Source organism: Bombyx mandarina, chromosome 11 (genome assembly GCF_030267445.1).
Source record: "Bombyx mandarina strain Sakado chromosome 11, ASM3026744v2".
Classification (NCBI taxonomy): domain Eukaryota; kingdom Metazoa; phylum Arthropoda; class Insecta; order Lepidoptera; family Bombycidae; genus Bombyx; species Bombyx mandarina.
This window is the reverse complement of record NC_143218.1, coordinates 362,841-387,536: the sequence shown is the minus strand read 5'-3', so window position 1 is coordinate 387,536 and position 24,696 is coordinate 362,841. Positions and strand designations below refer to the sequence as shown.

At 39.1% G+C, this 24,696-nt stretch overlaps 1 protein-coding gene across 1 annotated transcript in view; it reads left to right on the top strand.

Annotated features, from left to right (window-relative positions):
* orb2 (cytoplasmic polyadenylation element-binding protein orb2) overlaps positions 1 to 20,392 on the top strand; it is a 77,626-nt gene extending 57,234 nt beyond the window's left edge. The window contains exons 3-10 of the mRNA XM_028184358.2: positions 4,052 to 4,165; positions 6,651 to 6,779; positions 8,959 to 9,071; positions 9,480 to 9,690; positions 10,510 to 10,595; positions 11,203 to 11,304; positions 11,733 to 11,837; positions 12,079 to 20,392. Of these exons, the coding sequence (XP_028040159.2) occupies positions 4,052 to 4,165; positions 6,651 to 6,779; positions 8,959 to 9,071; positions 9,480 to 9,690; positions 10,510 to 10,595; positions 11,203 to 11,304; positions 11,733 to 11,837; positions 12,079 to 12,195 (977 nt within the window). The 3' untranslated portion in view covers positions 12,196 to 20,392. The remainder of the gene's footprint in view (positions 1 to 4,051; positions 4,166 to 6,650; positions 6,780 to 8,958; positions 9,072 to 9,479; positions 9,691 to 10,509; positions 10,596 to 11,202; positions 11,305 to 11,732; positions 11,838 to 12,078) is intronic.
* Positions 20,393 to 24,696: the final 4,304 nt, after the last annotated feature.

The window sequence follows — 24,696 nt, the reverse complement described above, 5'->3', positions numbered from 1 at the left end:
TCCGATTCGGTGGTAGATTCTGCGAAGCACTGCTCTTGATAGGGTTAGTGTTGACAACGTCGTCAGGTTTGAGTCCCGTGAGTTCACGCACTCGCTCTGTTACGCTGGCATAGCTTCTCAAGGCTACCAGCTCATACAATAGCTTTTATTTATTTTACCAAATAACCTGACTAGGATATTTAGGATTAATACGATTAATTTGATTCTTATTTCGCTTTGTTTTTAAGGCGTATTTCTTGAGTTTTTTAACTACATTTTATTTTAAGCGTTTGGTTTTACACCTTGGCTTGACTATTTTTTCCCCTACCTATTGGCCGGTAGCTGGCTATTCCAGTTACGCCCAGACGTGGGTTTGAGCTTGACGCCTTTTGAAGTAGCGGCTTTATCAAAATCGTTTAGCACCGGATCGCACGGGCGGTCATGAAAACAATCTCGGTATTATTAATTCCCGGGATTTAATAGTTAATTAATCTATATATTATCTATAGTATTTTTATAAAATAATAACCGGAAGACGTATTACGTACGTAACGTACACATGGGTCATCCGGCCTCAAACTATGTACTGTAGGGACCAAGACTAATATACATATTTCATTCGTTTGTATGTCTATAGATATTAAACACGCAAACAAAGAGAACAAATCTATCTTATAACGAACAATAGTAGCAAAAGTTATAAACGTGTCTATAAATTGAGATTTTCTGTGCTCAGTATCTACGTATTATAATTTTAGGTCTAAAATAGGGCTTTGTTTACAGAATCTTATCGAGATTATTTTAAACCGACATCAATATAGGCGGTTGCCAGTTTTTGTAGCTAGCACAATATTTAAATGACGATGAATAAATTAGTTGTCTATGAATGTGAAAACTAAATTATCTGAAACGTTTGAAAAATGGTCAAAATAGCTGGTAAGGACTGGATGCGAAAGGCAAGAGACTGAAAAGAATGGAGTGCATATGAAGGGATCTATCTACACTCAGCATTGGATGGGCACAGGTTGTGAAGAATAAGAAGAATAAAAACCGTATAAATAAGAATGGCAAACTCGGACCACCCGTCGCTTGCGACGAAGGGCTCGACGAGTAAATTAACCCTCAGACACAGCCCACTGAGTTTCTCGCCGGATTTTCTCAGTGGGTCGCGTTTCGGATCCGGTGGTAGATTCTGCGAAGCACGGCTCTTGCTAGGGTTCGTGTTAGCAACGTCGTCAGGTTTGAGCCCCGTGAGCACACCTACTAGCTAAGGTTACGCTGAAATAGCCTCTCAAGGCTCTCAGCTTAGGTAATAAAAAAAAGTGCTGGTCCCTTAACGATTCGGGAAGTAACATGACCAGGTTTTTTTTTATTGCTTAGATGAGTGGACGAGCTCACAGCCCACCTGATGTTAAGTGGTTACTGGAGCCCATAGACATCTACAACGTAAATGCGCCACCCACCTTGAGATATAAGTTGTAAGGTCTCAAGTATAGTTACAACGGCTGCCCCACCCTTCAAACCGAAACGCATTACTGCTTCACGGCAGAAATAGGCAGGATGGTGGTACCCACCCGTGCGGACTCACAAGAGGTCCTACCACCAGTAATTACGCAAATTATAATTTTGCGGGTTTGAGTTTAGCTGTAGGCACCGGCTTGCTCTGACCCTTGCTGATGTCCATGAGCAGCAGTAACCACTCGCTATGGGCCAGGTGGGAGGTACTCTGCCTATAAAAGAAGGCCCTGGAAGAGAAGTTTATGTCAAATTCTTCTTAAAAAATCTTAATTCTTATCATAGTTCATTTTACAAATCATGTCATGAGTGCAAATTTAAAAATCCAGACCTTAAGACGAGGAATTATGGTAGCTATTGGTTTTTTAGTCTTGTCAGGCATGAGCACTCGGAGTAGTAGTGAATTTTGTGAGTTATCCGTGTAAGAGAATGTTACATGGTGCATGTTAAGTCCCTTTACGATATGTGGTCTAGTGTCGTCCGTATATTTTATTATATTATTAGTACATGTAACCCCGGTTGACCTCTAACCCGCCTGGTTAAAAGGTCAAAGCTCCCTGAATCTAGAATGTCCTGCCGGGAATCGCGTAGGTCACGATACACGATGGTTGTTTAAGGGCGGGTTGTACTTGCTGTACAGCTAATAATAATGTATATGGAAATTTGCTATAAGTATTTTCAGTAAGATCACATGAAACTGGTCATTTTATTTCGTGAGTTTGTCTGAGCACCGTTTTTTTGGGCCGGGGACCGAACCTCATACGAATTCCCCGCGTTATATGGGGCTGCCAAGACAGTAGCAGCCACCCAATAAGCAACTCTCCTACACTATCCAACAAGAGTCCAATACGCGCCCACACAAAACCCAGGAGCTATAGGGGTTTACCGCGGTCAACACTTTGCGTTCGCAAGTGAAACAAGTTTTTCATTGACTTTCCAAGTTTTCTAGGGAGAAATTCGCAATAATTGCAGGTAGTTTGGTAATGCTCACCGTGTGCCTTGTTGGCAGAGTTGACTCTCTCATACACATCAGTACGCGCGAGTACAGTTGAAACCGTGAAGTAGTATGCCAACATTGTATCTTGTCAACAGACTGTGTCATTTCCACTTTAATTCTGTAACATGTTTATTATTATTTGTGTGGTAGACTTCGCATAAATACAGCTGACTCGAATGTTCAATTCATAATACCGCTAGTATTCGGGACGCCTCTTTACGTTTCGTATTTACGTGACTAAGAGTCAATGACATTATGAAAATTGGTTCGTTTTTTGGCCGGCAGCCAAAAGGCGAAAATATTTAGACGTGAGCTCTCTGGTCGCCACACGTAATTCTTTGTTGATGATTGATGGCACCAATCGACAATTTCGAATGAAACTGAAAATATAGCGTCCCAGCGGACAAAGTGAAATTGCAAATTAAATCGCGTTTCTCAATCGCAGTCACTCAATCCCGCTGTAAATTTCTTCAAATATCTCTTGTGACTTTTCATCAATCTTTGATGATTAAATAAATCTTAATGGTTTTTTTTTCCTTAAAAATTCGTATTCAATTGGGATCGGAGTTTGCCGTTGAATCTTGGACTTGATATTGGAGTGCTGGATTTTCGGATTTGATATACTAATTAAATATTTCTGTGTAAAGATTCATGATTTATTAATACCCAGAAACTGTCGTTCGTTTTTTAGAACCTCCCAGTTCAGTTAAGTTTCAAGCAAATGTTTTTTTTATTGACATGCGCTCAGAATGAGAGACAGCGGTTTTAGCGTTTTGACGGAGCGCTTACTGGAGAGTGTTGGGGTAATAATTGCACACGGGTCCTATATGGTCTCAAAGGCCGCTTTTGCTGAGAGTGAAGACGGAACTGCTTCGTAATCGCTGATGCATCGATCAGTATTCTTCAAATGATGTACCAGATTCGTTGCAAAATTGAAGCAGTCCCCATAATAATATAATGGCGTAATATTCCATTAAGGGTGTATACAAACATTTGTAAGCACTTGGTAAAGTTTGTGTCGACGTTACCCATTGACTTTCTAAATAGATTCAGTTTGTTAGTCACAAATTTGCGTTGAAGAATATTTTCTGTTCGCAAAATTCAAAATACAACGTTTTAAAACAATTGTTACAGACTATGTTTGTAATGTTTGGGATAGATTTGTAGTTTTATGTTATTAGTCTGATTTGAGCGTCGCCACATTACTAAAGCCTCGAGCGCTTGAGGACGAAATAGTATTGATTTTTCCGAGGTCACCTTGAGGTTGTTGTCAGTTGTCAGTGAATTAACATTTGTATGAGATTATTATGAGGCTTTGTCTAATGACGTGAGGCTTTTAACTGTACGAAGGAAAACTGGGAGCATTTCAAGCAATGATAGTTTTTATTTGATTATACCAGAGACTGTAATAAGCAATCGTTCGTTAAATACGAAGGCGACCACGAGAGATCTTCATCACTATGCTACTCTGACAATGGCTAGAGACTTTGATGAATCAATTATAATTAAGACCGGTTTTTATACTTTTTTTGTGCTCATAGTTTGTTTTTTTTGTTCCAGGCAAGTCGCCTTTCTTTCCCGGAGTGGAGGAAGGTGCCGGTGCTGCTGGGGCGGGGTCGCCTGCCGTCTCCGGGGACCAAACGCAGGATGTCGTGACCCGACTCAGCGCCGCCGGTAAGTGCTCCAAATTTATGTGATGGAATATATTTACTGGTGACGGGGCGTCTCGAGAGACCGTACTAGTAGGTACCACCATTCTTCTGCCGGGATGCAGCAATGCGGGTAGGTACCACCACCCCACCTATTTCTGCCGTGAAGCAGTAATGCGTTTCGGTTTGAAAGGTGGGGCAGCCGTTGTAACTATACTTGAGACCTTAGACCTTATATCTCAAGGTGGGTAGCGCGTTTACGTTGTAGATGTCTATGGGCTCCAGTAACCAATTAACACCAGGTGGGCTGTGAGCTCGTCCGACCATATAAGAAATAAAAAAATGCGGGTCCTGTTTGAAGAGAGCGACGTAGCCATTGCACTAATGAATTTAGAAGTCATGTGTCAAGGTGGTTGTTTGGGAATAGCATGTGGTTGATGTTGATGTCTATGGGCTCTGGTAACTATTAAGCACCAGTTGGAGCTGTGCAACCCGTTAGCTCGTTGACCCATCACCATTTTTTCCTTTCCTCCGATCCGGTGAGGTTACAAGATTCTAAAATTGAGCTGCGTTTTCCTTTCATGCTGAGTGAAGACATTCCATTTGTATAGAATAACGAATCACGAAAAACAGTTAGAATTGGTATTTATTTTAGTTTAACATTAGTCAAACAACTCGGAAGTTTAATAAAAAATGCGACCCATCTTCAACTGTTGACCGAGAATTGTTGTGTCATGAATGGCTGGATTTGTTTTTATGATCCTGCCAATTTAAGCCAGCAATCTATCACGTCAAACAATAGAATCAAGGTTCTGATCTCTTGTGATGGGAGGGACTTATTCACATTAGACTACGAGTTCGCTCAGAAATCTACGCAGTATACAAGAGAGCACGGTTTGGCAATCTTGCTTTTTGAAGTGAAACTTCTTTATGGGTCTTAAGAGTAAAATTTAACTCGCGCCAGATTCGTTACGGTTAGAGAGAAAAGATACAATTTAGGAAGAGAGAGAGTGAGAAAATAGACAGCGTCTCACAAACCACTCGACCGTGGAGAGAGCGAAAGAACAAAGCGAGCTAGGTCGTTTCTCTTTTACACAGCATTCCCTATTACAAGAGAAATTTGATTTAAGGATGAAAAATGAAGAAAACCACAATACTACACACAGAAAAAGAAGTTTCACTTCTTTCACGCGCATCAAGTTGTACGCGCACCATTTTTTTTATTGTCGACTGCATCATTCCACAGTCATCTCTCAGCTTTGTCAGTTCTAAATGGGAAAGGACTGATTTTTGTTTTGGTTTTAATGTTTTATTCTATATATTTCTGCTGCGAAGCGTCCGGTTGCTTTGAAGTGTGGCATAGCTATTTTAATATACGATCCACGATACCCATGACCTCGCCGTTCAAAACAAACGACAGTATAAATTGTAGAACATTTTTATTCCCACAAATGTCATTTTCTCTGCGTATAAATGGTGACTCATTAGGTGTTTGTTGAATATGTCATAATAATTGGTTTCTCCTTGTTTGTAAAATGCCCATTACTTTGATTTTTATTTGGCCGTCATTTAAAGGGATTTACAAGCAAACAAGGATCAGAACCTTTCAATGTATAAAACTAATTGGCTATGGAATATTTCTCGTTATATTCAGATCTAGTACTAGCTAGTAACATGTATTAAGTTTAGTCATTAAAGCTAGGTGATTTGGGAATAAAGTGTGAAAACCTTTGAGTGCCTAATTTTTGTTTCTCGTAATACCAATTTACTAAGTTATCACTGCGTCTCAAGACGAGGAATATCTTTGACCACTATCTTACCGTGACAAATGACAAGTGAGACGTGGTCCTTCGTAATGGGCCTTATCAAAATACTCAGTCGCTCAACAGGGCCTCTTCATTGACGGGCTATGTTAGGAGTTTCCCTGCCAAATTGAATCATTAATGAGGAGATTCGCAGAAGAAGAAAGTAACTAATATAGCCCGTAAGATAGCAAGATTGAATTGATTATCGGTAGGCCACATCGGTCGTAGAACATATGGCTGCTGGAGCCAAGCTTGAGTGGCAATCGCGCACTGGAAAAGTCAGTGGGTAGGCTCCCGCGAGATGGACCGACGACCTGGTAAATCGAGCAAATCCCCCTGGACGCAGGCAGCTCAGTGGGCTACTTACGGCGGGTTTTTTAACGTTCTCGATAGCGTAAAAGTTAACTTAAATTTGTATGCAATTGGAACAGCGCCCCTATCGGCAAACGTAGGCATACGTTCCAACTCAATACAAATTGTAGTTAACTTTTACGTTATCGAGAACGTAAAAAAGCTCGCACTAAGCAGACAGGACCGGTCATTGTGGCGAACCTGGCTAATGTCTAGCTGTGGACGTCTATGGACTGATGATGATATTAATTATAATATCTAACTTAGTTACCTATAAATTCTACGTATCATTTGTCACTCTAAGAATTCTTTGTCTTGTGTAAATCTTTCATGATAATTTTTGTGTTTTTTCAGGTCTTTCGATGTGCGTGAGTGCGCTCGGGTCGCCGGCGCGATCGTCACCAGTGTCCGCCGGCTCTGAGCACGGCGAGCGATTTAGCCGTAAAGTATTTGTCGGCGGATTGCCACCAGACATCGACGAAGGTAACAGATAACACAAGTTCATGTTCAGTTCTGATGAATATCGCGTTCTCTCTGTTAAACCAGTAGTCACTCTGTTCTTGGTGCATTATGTAACCAAATTTATCGCCGTCTTGGCCATTCTCTAGTGCGTAGTTTCTCTTGTAAACTGGTTATCATTTCGGTCTATTCTGTGCGGATCCCCCATTGTAATCGCACCACGGCTCGGCTCTTGTTGTTTTATCTAATAGTTATCAGGCATCGTCACAAATGCGGTCGGTGTGTGTTTCCCTTTGTCGCGGAACTGGGTCATCGCGTTGTTGTATTACCGGCCCCTGAAATCTCTCTTCATTGGAATTGTAATTTCTTTGTTGTAAATGTCTCTTTGATTGGCGTTGGAATTGAGTTTGTGAATCTTTGATTTTTGCATTAAAATGATTTCTGTATACGTTTTTTGTAGGGATATCTGTGTTGTGGTCTTGTATTGTTGGATGGATGAAATTGTTGTATTTCCTTTTTCTTTGCACACTTTATTACTGTCACAATGTTATGATGAATCTGCTAGCTCGGATATCTTATTCTTGAATTGTAGTGATGTGAGTAGGACAATCTGAAGCCATTGGCGTTATGCAATGTTGTATACAAATGAAGGGAATGACCCCGTTCTTTACTAGATCAATCGAGAATAAAATAAAATGGGAGATTGACAGTATAAAAATTACAGCAGATAGTGGATATAAAAATGAAAAACACGATACTGATGAAAGATACTTAGAATAGGAACACGTCTGGTAATATTTGAACATCTGTAAAGAAAATGAATTCCAGGAAATTGAAACAAAACTAGAAAAAAATTAATAATTATCAATATACAGACAGCTAGGTCTGAAAATTCTGAAAACCTATTAACAATTGTGGAAACCTAAACAATGGTGAATTTAGGACTAGATTTACTAGCAGTCTTCCGTGACCACGAAAACTGTAGAGTATTCGAAAGGAAAGATACAGTTTAGTGACAATAAAGGTGAAGGTATACCGTAAAAGTATTGATTATCTACGAGTCGTGAAAACGACTTGTAAGCGAGACATTTTATTTAGACCTGATATATTTGTGGTAACAGCTCACAATAGGCTTTGATCTCGTCTCGAAATGGGTTGATAGCTTTCACGGGGGAGACTGCCCTCTGGACAACAGCAAGCTTTAAGCTCTATAAAACCAATATAAAAACAGTGTACATGAATTGGTCTACTTAGAACTGCAATGCCCTTGTAAAAATCGATAAACTCGAGTATTTTAAAAAACGTTATTTGATATTAATGAATGGCCTCGCTAATAGCTGTATTACCTGTAATTAGGTACACATCCTTGGTTTCTAAATGATTATAATGCCGGAACGTTTGGTCGCCTAGCGATGGCCGCTACAAACATGTGATTATGAGACGCCCGGTGATGTACTCTGCGGCCTTGGTATGAAGCTGTCTAGTTGACAGTGCTTTGAATGCATGTTTCCTTAACACATTAAGTGTTTGCTTTATTAACCGACTTGAAAATACGAGTCTATTAATTCGACTGTATATTTTGTGTGTCATCTCAGAAGTTATTTTCTCGGTGAACTGATGTTGATGGTTCATTTAAGCTTAGTAGTGGTCGCCTGGTAGTCATGCCAACGCCAGTGCTTCGCAGAATCTACCACCGGATCGGAAACGCAGCCGCCTGAGAAATGAAAGTTGAAATTTTGTATCATGTCCGTCTTGTTTAGGATCGAGGGGACATCTGATGCAGCAATTGTCCGATCCAATCTTTTATATCGATAAGCGATGACTTTGAACTTTATCGTATATTTGTTTGAATCAGTACCGTGGTTTCATTTTGATTTTGTATTACTTGGGCTTGACTCTAACCAAACTATATATTGAAAATGTTATTATTGCCAAAGTGAAGTTTGGCGAAATTGTAGACCCAAAAATTACAAGGGTATCGGATATCAAAACGGAACTCTTTTAAAACTTTGCACTAACAAGATTCAAGAACAGAATTTTAAACGTGTCTGGATACAACAGAGCTCTTACCGCTCAGTGCCATGTTCATTGCTCGTTCGAAAAAGGGCATTTATTAATCTCCAATAAGGGTAGTTGCCACTGTAGATGCGTAGATTGAATGGTGCGACTCTGATGACGCAATTATCTTTTGTTTCATTTCCAGACGAGATAACGTCTTCATTTCGTCGCTTCGGGCCGCTGGTGGTAGACTGGCCTCACAAGGCTGAGAGCAAAAGCTATTTTCCGCCCAAGGGTTACGCGTTTCTGCTCTTTCAAGTAAGTGTGTTTATTGACTTATTCGTATTAGCGCTTTGTTGCCCTGATTGGGGGTAATCTTCTTGTTGTTTAAAGAGAATGAAGGATTATCTTGTCTACTTATTGAAGTGAAACTTCTAATGCGACTTCTAACAAGGTTGCGTTACACGCTTAACGCTCCTGGGGAGGGGTAATAGACAGATACAGAGCGAGAGTGAATGCGTGGCACCCGAACCCTATTACAAGAGCAATCTGATTTAAGGATGAAAGATGAAGAAAACCACAATACTACACATCGAAAAAGAAGTTTCACTTCATTCACATGCACCAAGCTGCACGTGCATCGTTTTTCTAATATAGAGTACTTACAAGACCAGACTTGGAGGTTTCCGAGGCTATCTTTGAGTCAACCAGCTCATTCCCCTGCAGGATGAAAGTTCGGTGGCTGCTCTGATGGAAGCGTGCATCACTGATGAGGACAAGCTGTATTTGTGTGTGTCGTCACCGACCATCCGCGACAAGCCGGTCCAGATCCGACCGTGGCGGCTGGCGGACGCTGACTTCGTGCTGGACGCGAGCATGCCGCTCGACCCGAGGAAGACCGTCTTCGTGGGAGGTGTTCCGCGTCCACTTAAAGCCGGTATTGTCCCATTTACAGCTTTTCATAGAAGTGATTGGTCATCTGTTTTGTTTTTGCTCCGAACATCTGCATACCGTCAAGTCACACATAACCTAGTCACCATACGTCGTAGGAGGCTCGGCACCCTACCCGAAAAAAAAGTGGTATGGTATTGTAACATTTATAACTCATCATGTCGAATGTTAATAGTCTGCCACAGATACTATAAGTATGCGAGGAACGAATTTGCCAAGTAAAATTGTATAAAAAAAATATAAAAAAAATCTATTTTCTTGAACCCTCAATGTAAAGCAACATAGCTCGCTGCGTCATGTGGTATCGTGAGGGCGTTGATCCTGCTTTCAATTTTATTGCATTATTATTACATTGCGCGTCATATAAATACATTTTTCCAATGTTGGATTTGCTACTAGTATCCATTGTGGGTTTTTCGAAATACTTTGGATCTCTTGTTTAATATAGTTTTACGAATCCCACCGTAGTACGTACAGAATACATTATAATAATTATTATAATTATTATTATTATAATAATTCAATTATTTTTTATTGCTGAGACAGGTGGACGAGCTCACAGCCCACACCTGGTGTTAAGTAGTTACCGGAGCCCTATAGACACCTACAACATAAATACTGCCACCTAGCTTGAGATGAGTCCTAAATTCTGTTTTTACCGTACAACGGCTGCCCTGCCTTTCGAACCGAAACGCATTACTGCTTCACGGCAGAAATAGGCAGGGTGGAGGTACCTAGCCGTGCAGACTCACAAGACGTCCTACCACCTGTAAATGGCTTTAAAAGAATTTGTTTGTCGTTTCAGTCGAGCTTGCGATGATCATGGACCGGCTGTACGGCGGAGTTTGCTATGCCGGAATCGACACTGACCCCGAACTCAAATACCCGAAGGTGAGGGGGGTGACATTTGACAGATAATTGTATTTACTTAAATGTTTGGTGCGTGCCAATGATACAATTCCTACTCTGAAAATTGAAAAAAAAAACTCGGGAAGCTAAGTGCATTGCACATAAATTCAAGGATTTGGAAGGATTTGCATATAAATTCAAGGAATTTAACATAAAAAAGTCACAATTCGGTCCAGCCCCTAAGTGACTTGAGTGACAAACATATCGACGCTTGAAAGGCAAACGTGACTAAGCGACAATGCGAGAACTTTACAGTAGACTAATTTAAAGTTGAAATACCTGAAAAAATGTTTATTTTAACGAATCTAGCTGTAGGATTGAAATGATTTTAATAGACCTAGAAATATATATTTTTTGCGCATCGAATATGGTTATTGCCTATCATTTATGTACAAAACAGTTATTGCCGCTTAGTTATGTTTTCCTTTCAAGCGTCGAATGTATAGAGGAATTTTTGTAGAAGATTATATTAAAAAATCCCTCTAATCTACGATTATTGTCTCTAATCTACACTACAAAAAGTTATGAAGGCTTTGGCGTGGGAGATGCAAAGTGATTGCACTTAAACTTGGCGTTTGCGTATTACCAGGGCGCCGGACGAGTTGCGTTTTCGAACCAGCAGTCGTACATAGCGGCCATCTCGGCGCGGTTCGTGCAGCTGCAGCACGGCGACATTGACAAGCGCGTCGAGGTCAGTGTTGCCATTAAAATAAATTATTTATTTTGTCACAGAAGAACCTACAAAATGGTACTTTTTTTTTCAATCATGTTTTAGGAGTGCGATCTACGTAAAATAAATAGATATTTGGGTTTCCTTAATTATTCTCCGACATGTGCACACATTGGGTTTACACAATAGGTTTCACAGATGTTGTAACATCTGAATGACGATAAGTCTTATTTTACACAAATTTAATTACATAATTTTCTTTTCTGAATTAACTATTCTGTCGCCAAGCTACAACTACTTATATAGCTTAATTAAACACGAGCTGTTTGCAACGACAATGTTAGTCTTAAATTGTGGATTCTATACCGTCAGCTAAACGCTTTGAGGTATTGACATTGTTTGTGTATTTTATGTGAGATGTGCATTTGATGCGAAATGTTAATTTCCAGGTGAAGCCGTACGTGTTGGACGACCAGATGTGTGACGAGTGCGCCGGAGCGCGGTGCGGCTCGAAGTTTGCACCGTTCTTTTGCGCCAACGTCACTTGTCTACAGGTGAGATAAGGATCTGTTTATCGCATGAAGAGTCGATCATTTAGGGCGCGCTGGTATAGCTAGATGACTTTGTTTTTTCCGCATCGATCACGTTAAGACACTTCGTTGTAGTTTGAATGTGGGGTTAATCGATTAGGTTGGAGTCTCAATAATTGGCAACAATAATGTGATAGATACTTATCGTGTGAACTAAAACTTGCAAAAGGTCTGAGAGTGACGGTGAGCCCGTTGACCGTTTCAGTATTATTGCGAGCACTGCTGGGCGACGATCCACTCTCGGCCCGGGCGCGAGTTTCACAAGCCACTGGTGAAGGAGGGCGCCGATCGACCGCGTGCCGTGCCCTTTCGCTGGTGTTAACAATCTACGGCGACGACGACTACCGACGGACAACAGACAGCCGAGTCTGCGTATGTAACTTGACGTTCTATAGCTTGACGATTGACTGGTGCCAGCCATAGCGACTAACCTTTCGTCGCTGGCAACAACATCTGGGTCTCTATGTAAATGACTGTGTTTTTGTTTTTCTATGATTTGCCAACTGTCTCGCCGCTTGGCATAATTGTCGGCGTCCGAACTGTAAATTGCCAACGTCTGTGCGGGGATGCTGCAAAGATGTCGGCAATCGGTGAGACTTGGCCGAGAAGGTCTTGTTTGAGAAATTGCGAACAAAACACATTTGTGTCCAATAAATGAAATTTAACGTTCAATTAGAAATGCTTTAACGTTTATCATAAATAAAAAGCAGCACGTGTTTTTTTTTAATATTGCCTTTAAGTGGCCGGCGTCGATCATTTTTCAAACAAGACCTCTGAATTTTTTTTCAACAGACAATACCGTGAAACTACGATTTTAGTAGAAAATTTTAAAACTCCGCAACATTATCACGGACGTGACTCGCGAATTACGGACTAGTATCGAGATGTTTCTAAATTTTGGACGCTTGTGGTTTTCGCGTCTAGAATGCTGCATTATTTACTACTAATAATTATTAATGTTAAGCAAAATATATAGATTCAAGTACAATAATTACTACCATTTTTTCCTATAAACTCGCTTTCGACATTAATGCAACCAAGTTTAGTCGATTACGGTACAGTTGCTATTTTCGTGAGCGGGTTTGTTGAAAATGGTTTTCTTATATAAGCAGAATGTAACCTGAATTAGCTAGCATCTGTCCGTTTGTTGTTTGCGGCGACGTATATTGCGCGCGGTCGCATTTTAGATTACGTGGCCGTGCACTCGTTTAGATATTAAACGTTGAGAGACGATTGGTCTTGATTTCTTGAAGATTTCTCCATTAAGAGCACCGTAGGAGGAATTGGGCTCGAACTTGGATGAGCAATAGTCTATTCCACGAGCAGTAGGTGCGTTCTCCTTTGGGTGCTCTATGAGGAAGTCACAAAGCAAAACTGTACCTGTGTAGCTAGTATAAATTCTTGTGTTTTTTTAAAAATTAGTTTTCGTTCGGTATTGTCGACTGGGAGTCGAACGTTGGTGCGTTCTCGAATATTCTGTGGTTGTTGTTTGTTGTCTTTTTTCTTTCGTGTTACTACTGCGTTTGATGTATACTGGTTATTTGTGTTGATTGATTTGAGAATATGCCTTGACATTTTCATGGTTAAGTTTTGTATTTTAAAAAGGTTGTAAAGGCTATTATGGTAATGGGTTTCGATGTTTTTTTTGTTTTGATGGATTCTTGATTTTATGGCATTGTTGTAAGCGCTATGATGACGGGTAGACTCTTGCCACGAATCTGGAATGTTCGGAATCCACTAAAACTGACAATCACGGTAAGATCCCGATAAAATCGATAAGTGCAAGGAATATAATATTGTAAATCAGCCCTTTCTAAATATGACTAACAATTTTGTTCCTTGGACGTGTTGTAATAATTTGTGCTGTCAAAATAGTTGCTGAGAAATTTGATAGATTTTGGTGATTGAATCCTGGTAATTTATAAAAAATTCGTATAGGCATTTCTCAGTCGATCAACGCGAATAAACTACTGTTGTTTGATCGTGTTTTTTTCGTTCTAAAGAAATGACTCAAGTTGATCAATTTTCGATGATTTGCTTTTCGAATTAAAAGTAAACTACACATTAAAAAACAAATTAATACTATCTTTTTGAGTAAATTTGAATAAAGCCTTTGACGAAACGCGCGATCAAACTTGATAATGACTTTTGTTGTCTCTTGTCATCCTGGGAGGCGTTTAGTGGAGGGGGAGGAGTGTTAGTACAAAATGGAGGCACGTTATGACGACGAGGCTGATTTACTTGGTTTTGTGGGTACTTTAATTTGGTAATTTTTTTATCTCGTCGTCAAAAACGAGTCTTAGTCCTTTTTGAAGAGTTACCAATAATTGGGCTGTAGATTTTTTATGTATGTAGCGTATTTTAATATAATATATATATATTTAACCAAATGAAATATATTTTCGATTCGCCGGGATAGTGCAATGGACTAGTAGGTTTTGAAAATTTAGTGTAAAAAATAGTTTTTTTTTTGTACGTATAAAACTGTTGCTAAACATTTTGAATGGCAACGACACTTGGGATTTGTAGCCCGCACGTGGCTTCTGTGTTGCAACACCATTAATTGTAATTTTTATCTTTACATTTATACGTCAATCAAATTGAGAAGCAATATATTTATTTAGGCCTTAGTGTGTTAGTTAATTTGAGAGGCGCTCGTGCATGTCGTGGCGTTAGTGAATTTGACTTTATTAGACTTTAAAATTATATAAATAATGTTTAATGATTCCGTAGACTAAAGACTAAGACTAAAACATAAATTAAAAACAATAGAAGGCAAAATTAGGCAATCCGGACGCTAACAGAAATCGACATGATTACTTCAATGCACCGCGTAAAACACCGGTGACCTACAAGGCAGTCAATGTGTTAATGATGTGTAGTTAATTTTTATTTGGCAACATTTTATATGCACATAAAATGTAATTAAAAAATTGTGTGTGTATTTAGATTATTTTTATTTTCCTTGTTTTTTGATGTGAGTTAGTGGTAATTTTGGCGATTTGCAGCGCGTTCTGATGCAGCGATTAGGACGCTCATTAGCTGTGCCCGGTTCGGTTGGGAATAATTCTGAAACTGTAGAATAATTGGCATTGAAGAACTAGGCTAGGGGTGTTTTCGTCGCGAATGAGAAGGGTCGCAGATCGCCTCGAGATGACGAATATTTTTCTATATTTTTAAATTAGAGGACCAATTATACTTTGCGGGGATGCTTCTGTATTCGTAGCGCCCGTGAGAACTCATTGAATTTGGTGTTTCACTTCAGTTTGATGAGTTATCTACTTTCTAAATGTTTCGTGTGCGTTTTGGGTACGCCACGTTGAATCGGCCAAACAAAATCTAGGCATGATGTTTGTAGTTTAAAAAACAATCATTTTTTCTCCACTAATAAGCGGTGTGGCCTGCGCGCTTGTGTGATATGCCCCGGCCGCTTGCCTGTATCGTCAAGTTGTACTTAATATCCGTCGGACTGTATCCCTGAATCACCACGGATATTGTAGACTGTAGTTAAAAAGACTAGCGATTTTTGGATGGTTTTTTCTTTAGAATGTTACTGTAGTTTCCTCGTGTCTTGGGCTCTATGCTTAAAGCGTGCCTTTCGTCTGTCCGTTTGTTGATGCTACCCCTCCTGAATCGGTTTAGTTTTGGGCACAAGAGCTCTTGCAGCTCTGCGTGATGACCTGCGAAATGTTAGGTTTTTCACTTTCCTGGTAATTCTTTGAATCGACTGGTCACGTATTACCAAGCTCGTGAACTAAATCTTAAACTCTCGATGTCATCGATTTTTCTTTTTGAGTTCCGTGCTGAGCGCTACCAATGTTCGGGATTGTTGATCGACCGTTACAAATTTTATTAGAATATTTATTGTTTTTTTACCTCTATCTGGTTACAAAATAGAGGTAAAAAACAATATAATATATTCTAATAAAATTTGTTACAAAAATCTGTCTGGTTACAAAAAATAGGCATATATTTTTGAAACGATACGTGATTTTCGGATTAAAGAAACAATTTTTTCTAAAGTTTAACTAGGTGCAATTGTATTTATTAGAGAGGGCATTTTAGTGAAATTTTCATTGACGAAGTCGCACCGTGAAACTTGACGTTGAAATTAATAAATATAAAGATCACTTCTATAATAATATATAGAAACTTAGACGAATAGTTTGAAATTTTTATATATTTTCTTAGAGCTTAGGTAATTTAATAGTAATAATTATAGTATGAATTTTAATACGTAACGTTTCACGGTGGAGCCGCGCTGTCTCTGTTGTAGTGAAATTGATAAAATATATAATAGTCGAAGTGTGAATATGAAAAAAGATTTTCTTCTCGTAAGTGAAAAAGTTTAAAATAGAGCATATTTTTTAAATTACGCCCTGTGCGCACGTATTTCCATCCTTCTTATTTCATAACCGATACAATGTTTCCACATTCTGTTTTCATGGTAGAATTTGAAAATTTATTCCTTGCAACTCTGAACGTCTTTATTTCTGGGGATTTGTGCGTTTTCATTTGTTATATTAATAGTTGTGTTTATTTGATTTGGTGGGATTGCTCAAATGATTGTTCTCGAAATTGCGCCCCCTTGACGTCCCCTCCCCTCCCCCCTTAATGAAGTTCAACAATGGCGAAATGCTTCGAGGAGCGTGTTGTGTGAATGTCGTATAGCACTATCCCATTTTGTATTTTTGTATTTTTATAAAAAAAAAACGATAATTGTGTATAATAATTCGGATTCGGACGTGATTTTTTTTGAGCGCGCAACGTTGGTACGCCTGTGCACGCGTGGTCTGTCGATGAATGACTATGGTCTCCCAACGACTGGTGACTTGTGTTTTGAAGATGTTGAGGTTGAGAGTTGTGTGCGAGCCGTGGTTTAAATGGAGTTTTTTTTTTAATGTTTAGCGTTTCACATTGACGGGAGAGAGTTTCTCGCCGCCTTTTGATGCGTTCTCGTAGTGGTTTGTTGTCGTAGAATTTTTAATTTCAGGTTTTTCAGTTAATTTGGAAGGATGTTTAAGTTTTAACTACGGGATTGCCTTGTTCGTTTATAGGTTGACTTTGGTTTTTTTTTTAATTATCGCTTTGTCGTTCTGCGACGCGGTTTTTTGGAGTTTTTGAAGCTGCGAATGAAAAATTGGGGCGTTTTTTGCGTGGCGTTTTGATTTTTCAGTCGTCGTCTCCTACTTACGTTGTTATTGTTGTATGTTATCCGTTTTTATTGTGTACGTGTTTATAATGAAAATTCTGTTTGGATAATTTTGTATGGCATATCACAGAGTATAGTTCGCACTGCGGGGGGCAGTTTGTCATACGTATATATTATGTATATATTTAAGTATTATATTATAATATTGTATTCAATATGTTATTAAGAAAGAATTTCGTATATATATATATAATATATATACTGGGTGTTAGGAGACCGCTTCCAAAAACGAAGACAGACGATAATACTAATGACACCTTTAATGATGGAGTTATTTAGACAAATGTTGTAAATAAGTATTTGTGGGATCGCGCGAGTCTGCGCTGCATCAGCTGTTTTTGATTTTGTGTTTCACTGCTGGTTTTTTTTAGTAATGTGTTTGTTATGAAACTATCGTTTCATTCAGCTGTACTAACATGATGGAGCGTAAATAATGCTAATAAAACGTTTTTAAAATATTATAATTTTTTAAATCAGGATCGATTTTTTTTCCGTCCCGTCATCAAAGGTGTCATTAGTACTATCGTCTTTCTTCGTTTTGGGAAGCGTCTCCTAGCACACAGTATACATTTTTTTAAATGAAATTTGATACTTTTTAGCTAAAATGAAACTGTTCGAATTGTTGTTGTTGTTATGAAAGTGTACGTCCCCTCGTCGTTCTCTCGAGTGAGTTTCGCACCATTTCACTTGCATGTATATAGAATCGTTGGATTTCCTAGTAAAAAATTTAAAAAAACCTTAAAAATCCGCAAAAAAAAGTAAAAATTTTTTGATACTTCTAAATCGGAGCGGATCGGCGTATTAGTGAATTTCTCGTATTTAGCGTTTCGCGCGAACGGGAAGCGTGTGTTCTCTCGTGCTAGAATATTTTAGTGAAAATTTGAACGGTTTATATAAATAAATAAATAATACGATGATAGAGGAGTGTAGATTCATTACCTAGATGAAAATTAAATAAAAATAGTACCTAAATAATTAATGAAGTTAGACAAATGTTTTTAGTTTTTTTTTTCGATGTCTGTGCGCGCGCCATTTCAATGCCCAATCCGTTGACGTTTGGTGGTGTTGCCAGTTCGCTCTACCGGACCCCCGACGTCGCCTTGGGCCTTGAAAGCTCGCGGTCTTCAATGAAGGTTTATCACTATATTTTTTAATAATTCTGAATTTTCTCTTAGTGATTCACGCCGCGAATGGTGCATTTAAAATTATTTTTTTAAAACAGGATTTTGCAGTCGCCGTCTCGATATACTTTAATAAATAATAAATGCAATATCCCATTGGTTTGGTTTCAGATTTGTACTTAAAATGATTGTGGATATTTATCTATTTGCTCTTGAAATTTGAGTAATTAATATTGTGACCTACTTGTTTGTCTGCGTAGAGGCATTAAATTAATGAAGCCTTAAATATGTCGAGACGACGACACCATTATTGATTCCCAAATGAAAGTATAATATATTTTTATAGAAAATTGTTTCTGTCGAGTGTTTCATAGAATCAGTTTTGTTGATTTGTGGTCGTGTTTATTACATTTGCAATGGTCGTCCGGCACGCTGCCTCTGGTTCGGTTTGTTTTTTTTCATTCTTAAAAACAATTTTACCTAGTGACAACTTAGTGAGAGAATATGTAATTAAGATTAATTTTTAAGCTTTCCTTTAGCGATAAGCACTCTATGGGCAAAATGCTTGTGATCTTCTCGTCTGTCAACACAGTCTGTTTGTTGTAATTTTTGATTTTGCGGTAAATATGTTAATGAGATGGCGGCAGCAAGCATATGTCACAAACTACTCTGTTTTGCTGTCGGTGGGTCGTTCAGAAATTGCACTTTGACGGACGAAAAGATCTCGGTATTATGCGAGACCGAACCGGACTAGCAGTTTTGATTTGGAAGTTTTGAGCATTTCAACATGTTTAATCTGTTTTTTTTTCTCACTTTTAAATAATTATCTATATTGGCGTTGTCGAATTTGCTTTTATATTATTACTTATTTTAATTCAGTTTAAATAAATGCATATGAATTCTTTTAGACTATTGTGAAAACTATTAAAATGAATTTGAAACTTTTCCTGTGTTTCGTTTTGACTGGGAGGTATTGTTTTTATTTTATTTTATTAGTATTACGTTAATTGGGTACACTTTTTGCCGTTTGCGTTGTAGTTTTGACCAAAGAGGAGCGCGTGATCCAAAGACGTTTCAACCAAAAGACATTGCCGGCTCGGAACGTGCTCTATAAGTACACTGCAGTAGGCGTCTTTAGCTCTGAGTGCGTGTCACTTTAGCTCGCTAAATTACATAGACATGGCAGTTTTGATTGCATTGGCGAGTCGGCAAATTTGTAATTAATTTTGCGGGAAGTGGCTTTAGTGATGTCTGACACCGGCTTTGGTTTTGATGTATTTTGACTAATTTTTTTCTTATTTATTTTTTTACCGTTTACTTTTGTATTATTTTTTTTATTTTTAATACTTTCGTTTTCTAGTAGTAGTTAGTAGAATTTGGTTTTTTGTTTTCCAGTATTTTATTGTATGTATTTTTACACTGAGATCTAGGATAAGCTTTTTTGCCGATACGAAAATGCACGTTGGCTGTAACAATATTTATATAAGATGTATTTATGTACTGTAATTCGAATAATAGATTTATCTAGTGTTTGTTTGAAATGCAATATTTAGAAATTGATGACTTGAAACTTGGCTTTACTGTGTATTTTTTTTATTTTTATTTAATTAAATCAAGCCTTTGGTCATTTTATCGTTTTAAAAATGATTGGTGACTTTGTAAATGACACTGGCGTTGCGATGCGCGCATGAATTAAAAACAAAAAAAAACCTATCTATTTATGTAAAATTTTATTACGTACTATGTAAATTAGTTTAAATATTACACCATACGTTTTGTTTTTAGTTGTATTTGTTTGTTTGTATAGCGTTAGAATTCACGCTTTGCCGGGGACGTATTTCTCGAGAGAATGTGGCGATTATTTGTCTGTATAGAATAGCTCAGTATAAATAATTTTAAAAACAATTTCATTGATTTTTCAATTTTCAAGTCGGTACAATAGAATTTAAAAAATTTTGGGCTAGAAGGCTCAAGCTGAGCTGAGCTGAGCAAGGCTGAGCCGTATTTCTTGACGATCGTGTATGTGTGTGTGTTATGTTGTTTTCATTCGATAAAATACGTTTCCCGGCAAACATTAGATATTGTAAAATTGAGAATCACTTGAATTTTTATATGAATTTTTATTACATATTATAATTACGATATGGTATTTTACTAAATATTAGTCCATTAAATCTTTGAATAGCCGTTTCATTTATTTATTGCTCCCCCCGCCGTTACTACACAAGTGTACGATCAAAGCGATAAGGTTGATGCTTCATTGTTTGTAGCATGTTGCTTGAATTGCTAGTCGGCAGAAATCGTTGAGGGCGCAAAATGGAAATAGTTTTTTTTTGCTTAAATGGTTGGAAGACGTAACGTTCCAATTGTTGTGGTTACCTGAGCCCATAGACATCAACGTAAATGCCGCCACCTGTCTTGAGATGCGAGTTCTAAGGTCTGCGTTTTTACAGTACAACGGCTGTAACGAAACGTATTACTGCTTCACAGCATATACAGGCTAGGCGGTGGTACCTACCCGTGCGGCCTCACAAGACGTCCTACCATCAGTAGCTAATATGTTCATCTGTGCCCCAGACATCGGTCTTTACCACAGATTAGCGAAGCATGCGGAATCTACTATTAGTACACAGATCCATGTCTACGTTACACGAGCTGCTAGTGTACCAATGGCTTTATAACAGTATATATATAACGGCCGTCTGGTGTAGTGGTAAGTGACATGGTCACTACACAAGGGGGTCGCGGGTTCGAATCCCGCCAAGGGAGGATATTTGTATGATAAATATAAATGTCTTTTCCAGGGTTATGGATGTATATTAAATATATATATGTGTATAATAAAAAAATCTTACATTTATTTCCGTTATCTGGTACCTGTAACACAAGTTCTTTACGAACTTATCACGGGACCTGTTAACGTGACGTGATTGTTAGTAAATATTTATTTATTATTATTTATATTTATATGCATGTATGATATAAAAATAAAGTCGACGTAAATTAATATATACAACAGTGTGCTTAGTGCGAGTTTAACTCCTCGATCGCGTAAAAGTTGACTCGAATTTGTATGGAGCTGGAACAGCGCCTCTAGCGGCAAACGTAGAAAGCAGAATACTTGCACTAAGCACTGAGGAAAAGTACTAGCTAACATCGTTATGTGAGTTGAGTTAGTGCGCTCCGTCTTTTTTGCAGTTGATCATTAGTGAGAAGGATATAGAAATATTTTGAAGCCGAGTGAAACGACAAGTATTTATTGCTTAGGTTTAGCTGCTGCTTAAATATTGATATTTCCGGTAATCAACTATTCTTTCAGGATACCGGGTTCAATGAACGATCTAAAACTTTATATATTGTGTACACGTGTCAAATCAAGAGGTTAACCTATTTAACCTTGAGGAAAATTTAAACCAACAAAATATTCACTGACTGACTCGATGGTGCATATAGTTAGCGCTCCTGACTATTGCGCCGAGGGTCATGGGTTCGATTCCCACATCGGGAAAACATTCGTGTGATGAACAGGCTTGTTTGCTCTTTATCTGGGCGCCTATTATCTATGTATATTTAAACGTATACATAAAGTATATAAGTACGTACATAAAGTCAGTCTTTAGTACCCTCTCCTCCTCCTCCTTGCGTCGATAATCCTCAGTGTTGAGGGTCGTGGCCTCCTCTAATAACTTTCTCCTGCATTATCTTGCGCCATTCCTGCCTGTCCTAGGCTGTGTGGATAGCAACGTGGACTGAGGTATTGAGAGTGGAGCGTATTTGGTCCGAGCAGCGCATTGGATTTCTGCCATTTTAGTACCCATAACACAGGAAATCCTAAATTGGAGCCAGATGACCGGGCGTGATTTATTCACAGTTGTAATTTAAGTTATAAAATTCAACAACGACGAAGATCTTGAATTTTTATTGAATGCGTGATAATCCATTACTGGCGGACGACCGACGTACCATAGATGATTTTATGGGCAATAGTTATACTGATGCTGCCTACCCGAGATTCATAATTTCCCATAGAAACAACCCAGTAAGTTTCTCGCCGGATCTTGTCAGTGGGTCGGGAAAGCGAACAAAGAAATCAACTACTACCCTCAACGCACATCCTCGCCGCCACAGTCAGGAGCGCTAAATGCACCACTGAGACAATAAACACTATTATTTAGCTTAAGTGTCCGGATGAGAAAAGAGGGGGTTGGTATCGGTATGTCACCTATCCAGCCATAGTATAACGCGGAGCAACAGGCAGCAGTCAACTAACACGCAAATAACGCTACAACGCGCTTCCTATAACGCGGAGCCAATCTAATGTCTAATAGGGGGATTACTTACTGTAGTTGGTCGGTGAGTCGCTGAGTAAAAAAGTCTAGAATCATTGCCAGTACTATTTAAGGACCGTTCATACATTATATAATTATTTACCCACAGACACAGCCCACCGAGTTTCTCGCCGGATCTTCTAAGTGCGTCCCTATTCCGTTCCGCCGGTAGATTCTGCAAAGCATTGCTCTTGCTAGGGTTAATGTTGGCAACGTCGTCAGGTTTGAGCTCCGTGACCTTACCTATTCGCTCGGTTACGCTGGCATAGCCTCTCCAGGCTAACAGCTTAGGTAGGAAGAAAACACACTATCAATAACACGTTGACTGCCATGTAGGTCACCGGTGCCCTACGCGGCACACTGAAATAATTATGTCGATTTCTCTGTTCGGTCTTCTTACTAAGGCGCCGGAATATCTAGTAGACTCTAGGAAAGACGAATCCGAAGATACTGAGAACGAATCTGTTTTTAAGTGACCTAAAAAACTAAAACATACATTAAAAACAAAAAAGGCAAAGATTAGACGCTCAGTAATAGAAATCGACATCATTATTTCAGTGCGACACGTAGGGCACCGGTGACTTACATGGCGGTCAGCGTGTTAAAACAATTGGTACCTGCAGCGCGATTTAAAAACCGTCATAGCATCACACAATGCAATTACACCTTATTCCTTTGACCGCGGCGATTACGGATCTTGATTCCCTGATTTATATCACATTTGGAGTGTTTTTATTTTGAAGCCTAGTGTTTACGCATCAACCCCTCTGTTGTGAAGTGGGTTGTTTTTTTTTTTCCTACCTAATCTGATAGCCTTGAGAGACTATGTCAGCGTAACCTAACAAGTAGGCGAGCTCACGGGGCTCAAACCTGATCATGTTGCTAACACTGACCCTAGCAAGACCTGTGCTTCGCAGAATCTACCACGTAAGAAACGCGACTTAGTGAGAAGATCCGACGAGAAACTCAGTGGGCTCTGTCTGTGGGTTAATTTACTCGCCGAGCCCTTCGTCGCAATCGACGGGTTCGACGAGAACGATGACCGGTGTGAATTAAGATAGAGCGGGAGGGCGATATGGACGGGGCTAGCTCCGCGTCGAGTAAAATTCGCAACTATCTTCACTTGTCAACGTGACTTCTACACTGAAGTTGTAACGTAATGTTACAACTGAAATCGTCTGCAAAATAAAAAGATAAAAAAAAACCTTAAAACCAAAGTATTTATGTTCAAAGCAGTTATTTTATCGACTGTACCGCTGAGGTGAGAACAATAGTTCCCACCTCGCCCCGAGACGTAGGTTCGGCTGGCGCAGACACTGCGCAGCCGCCGGAGTCGTCACTAGATTTCCTTATTAGTCTTACGTTTGTATTCGAGTTCAGTTAAAGTTCGTTTTCAAACCAGACGACTTACCTACAAATAATTTATTTAAAAAAAATATTTAGTACAGCAATATCGTGTGCTGTTTAATATTAACACGATTAAAATAAACGGATTCGACCCCGCTTTTAGGGGTTCATGCCTAGCTGCTTTTTCACGCTTCTTGCTTATTGCTTCACCCGATAACTGCGTGTGCTGAAAAGGTCATCTCCGCCCAGTAACCCGTACCCTGGTGATCTAGCCAGCCCAGGAAACCTCCAGAAGTCCAGACGTGGTGCTTCAGCGGGTCAACCCACGTCCGTTGGCTGCCGGAATTCAGGAGGGTAACCTACAGAGGGAGAGTCAGATCGGCCGTACAACCACGCCCTACAAATTTGTGTGCTCAACTGCCTGTTTTTTTTTTGTAATAAATATTTTTTTTTACTGAGACACTAGTGTTTTGTTTATTCCTAAGGGAAAGACTATGCAGTTGTCGCAAAGTATGAAACCGACTTCTAGCTACAACGACGCGCGATCTCTTATACTATTTTTCTTTCGAATTGAAAAACATAAGCATTTGATGGTATTTCATAACGTAAGGGCATTAGTTAAGAATTACCCAAAATCAGGACGGAGATACTCCGCAGTAATCGCAGTCATCATCACTAGTATATAGACAATATTAAATAAATACAGGACAAAACTTCTATCCTCCCATTAGTCCTATATAGTCCTTAACGGTAGGCTAGGCTTGGCTCTGCCCCTGGCATTGCTGAAGTCCATGGGCGACGGCAACCACTCGCCA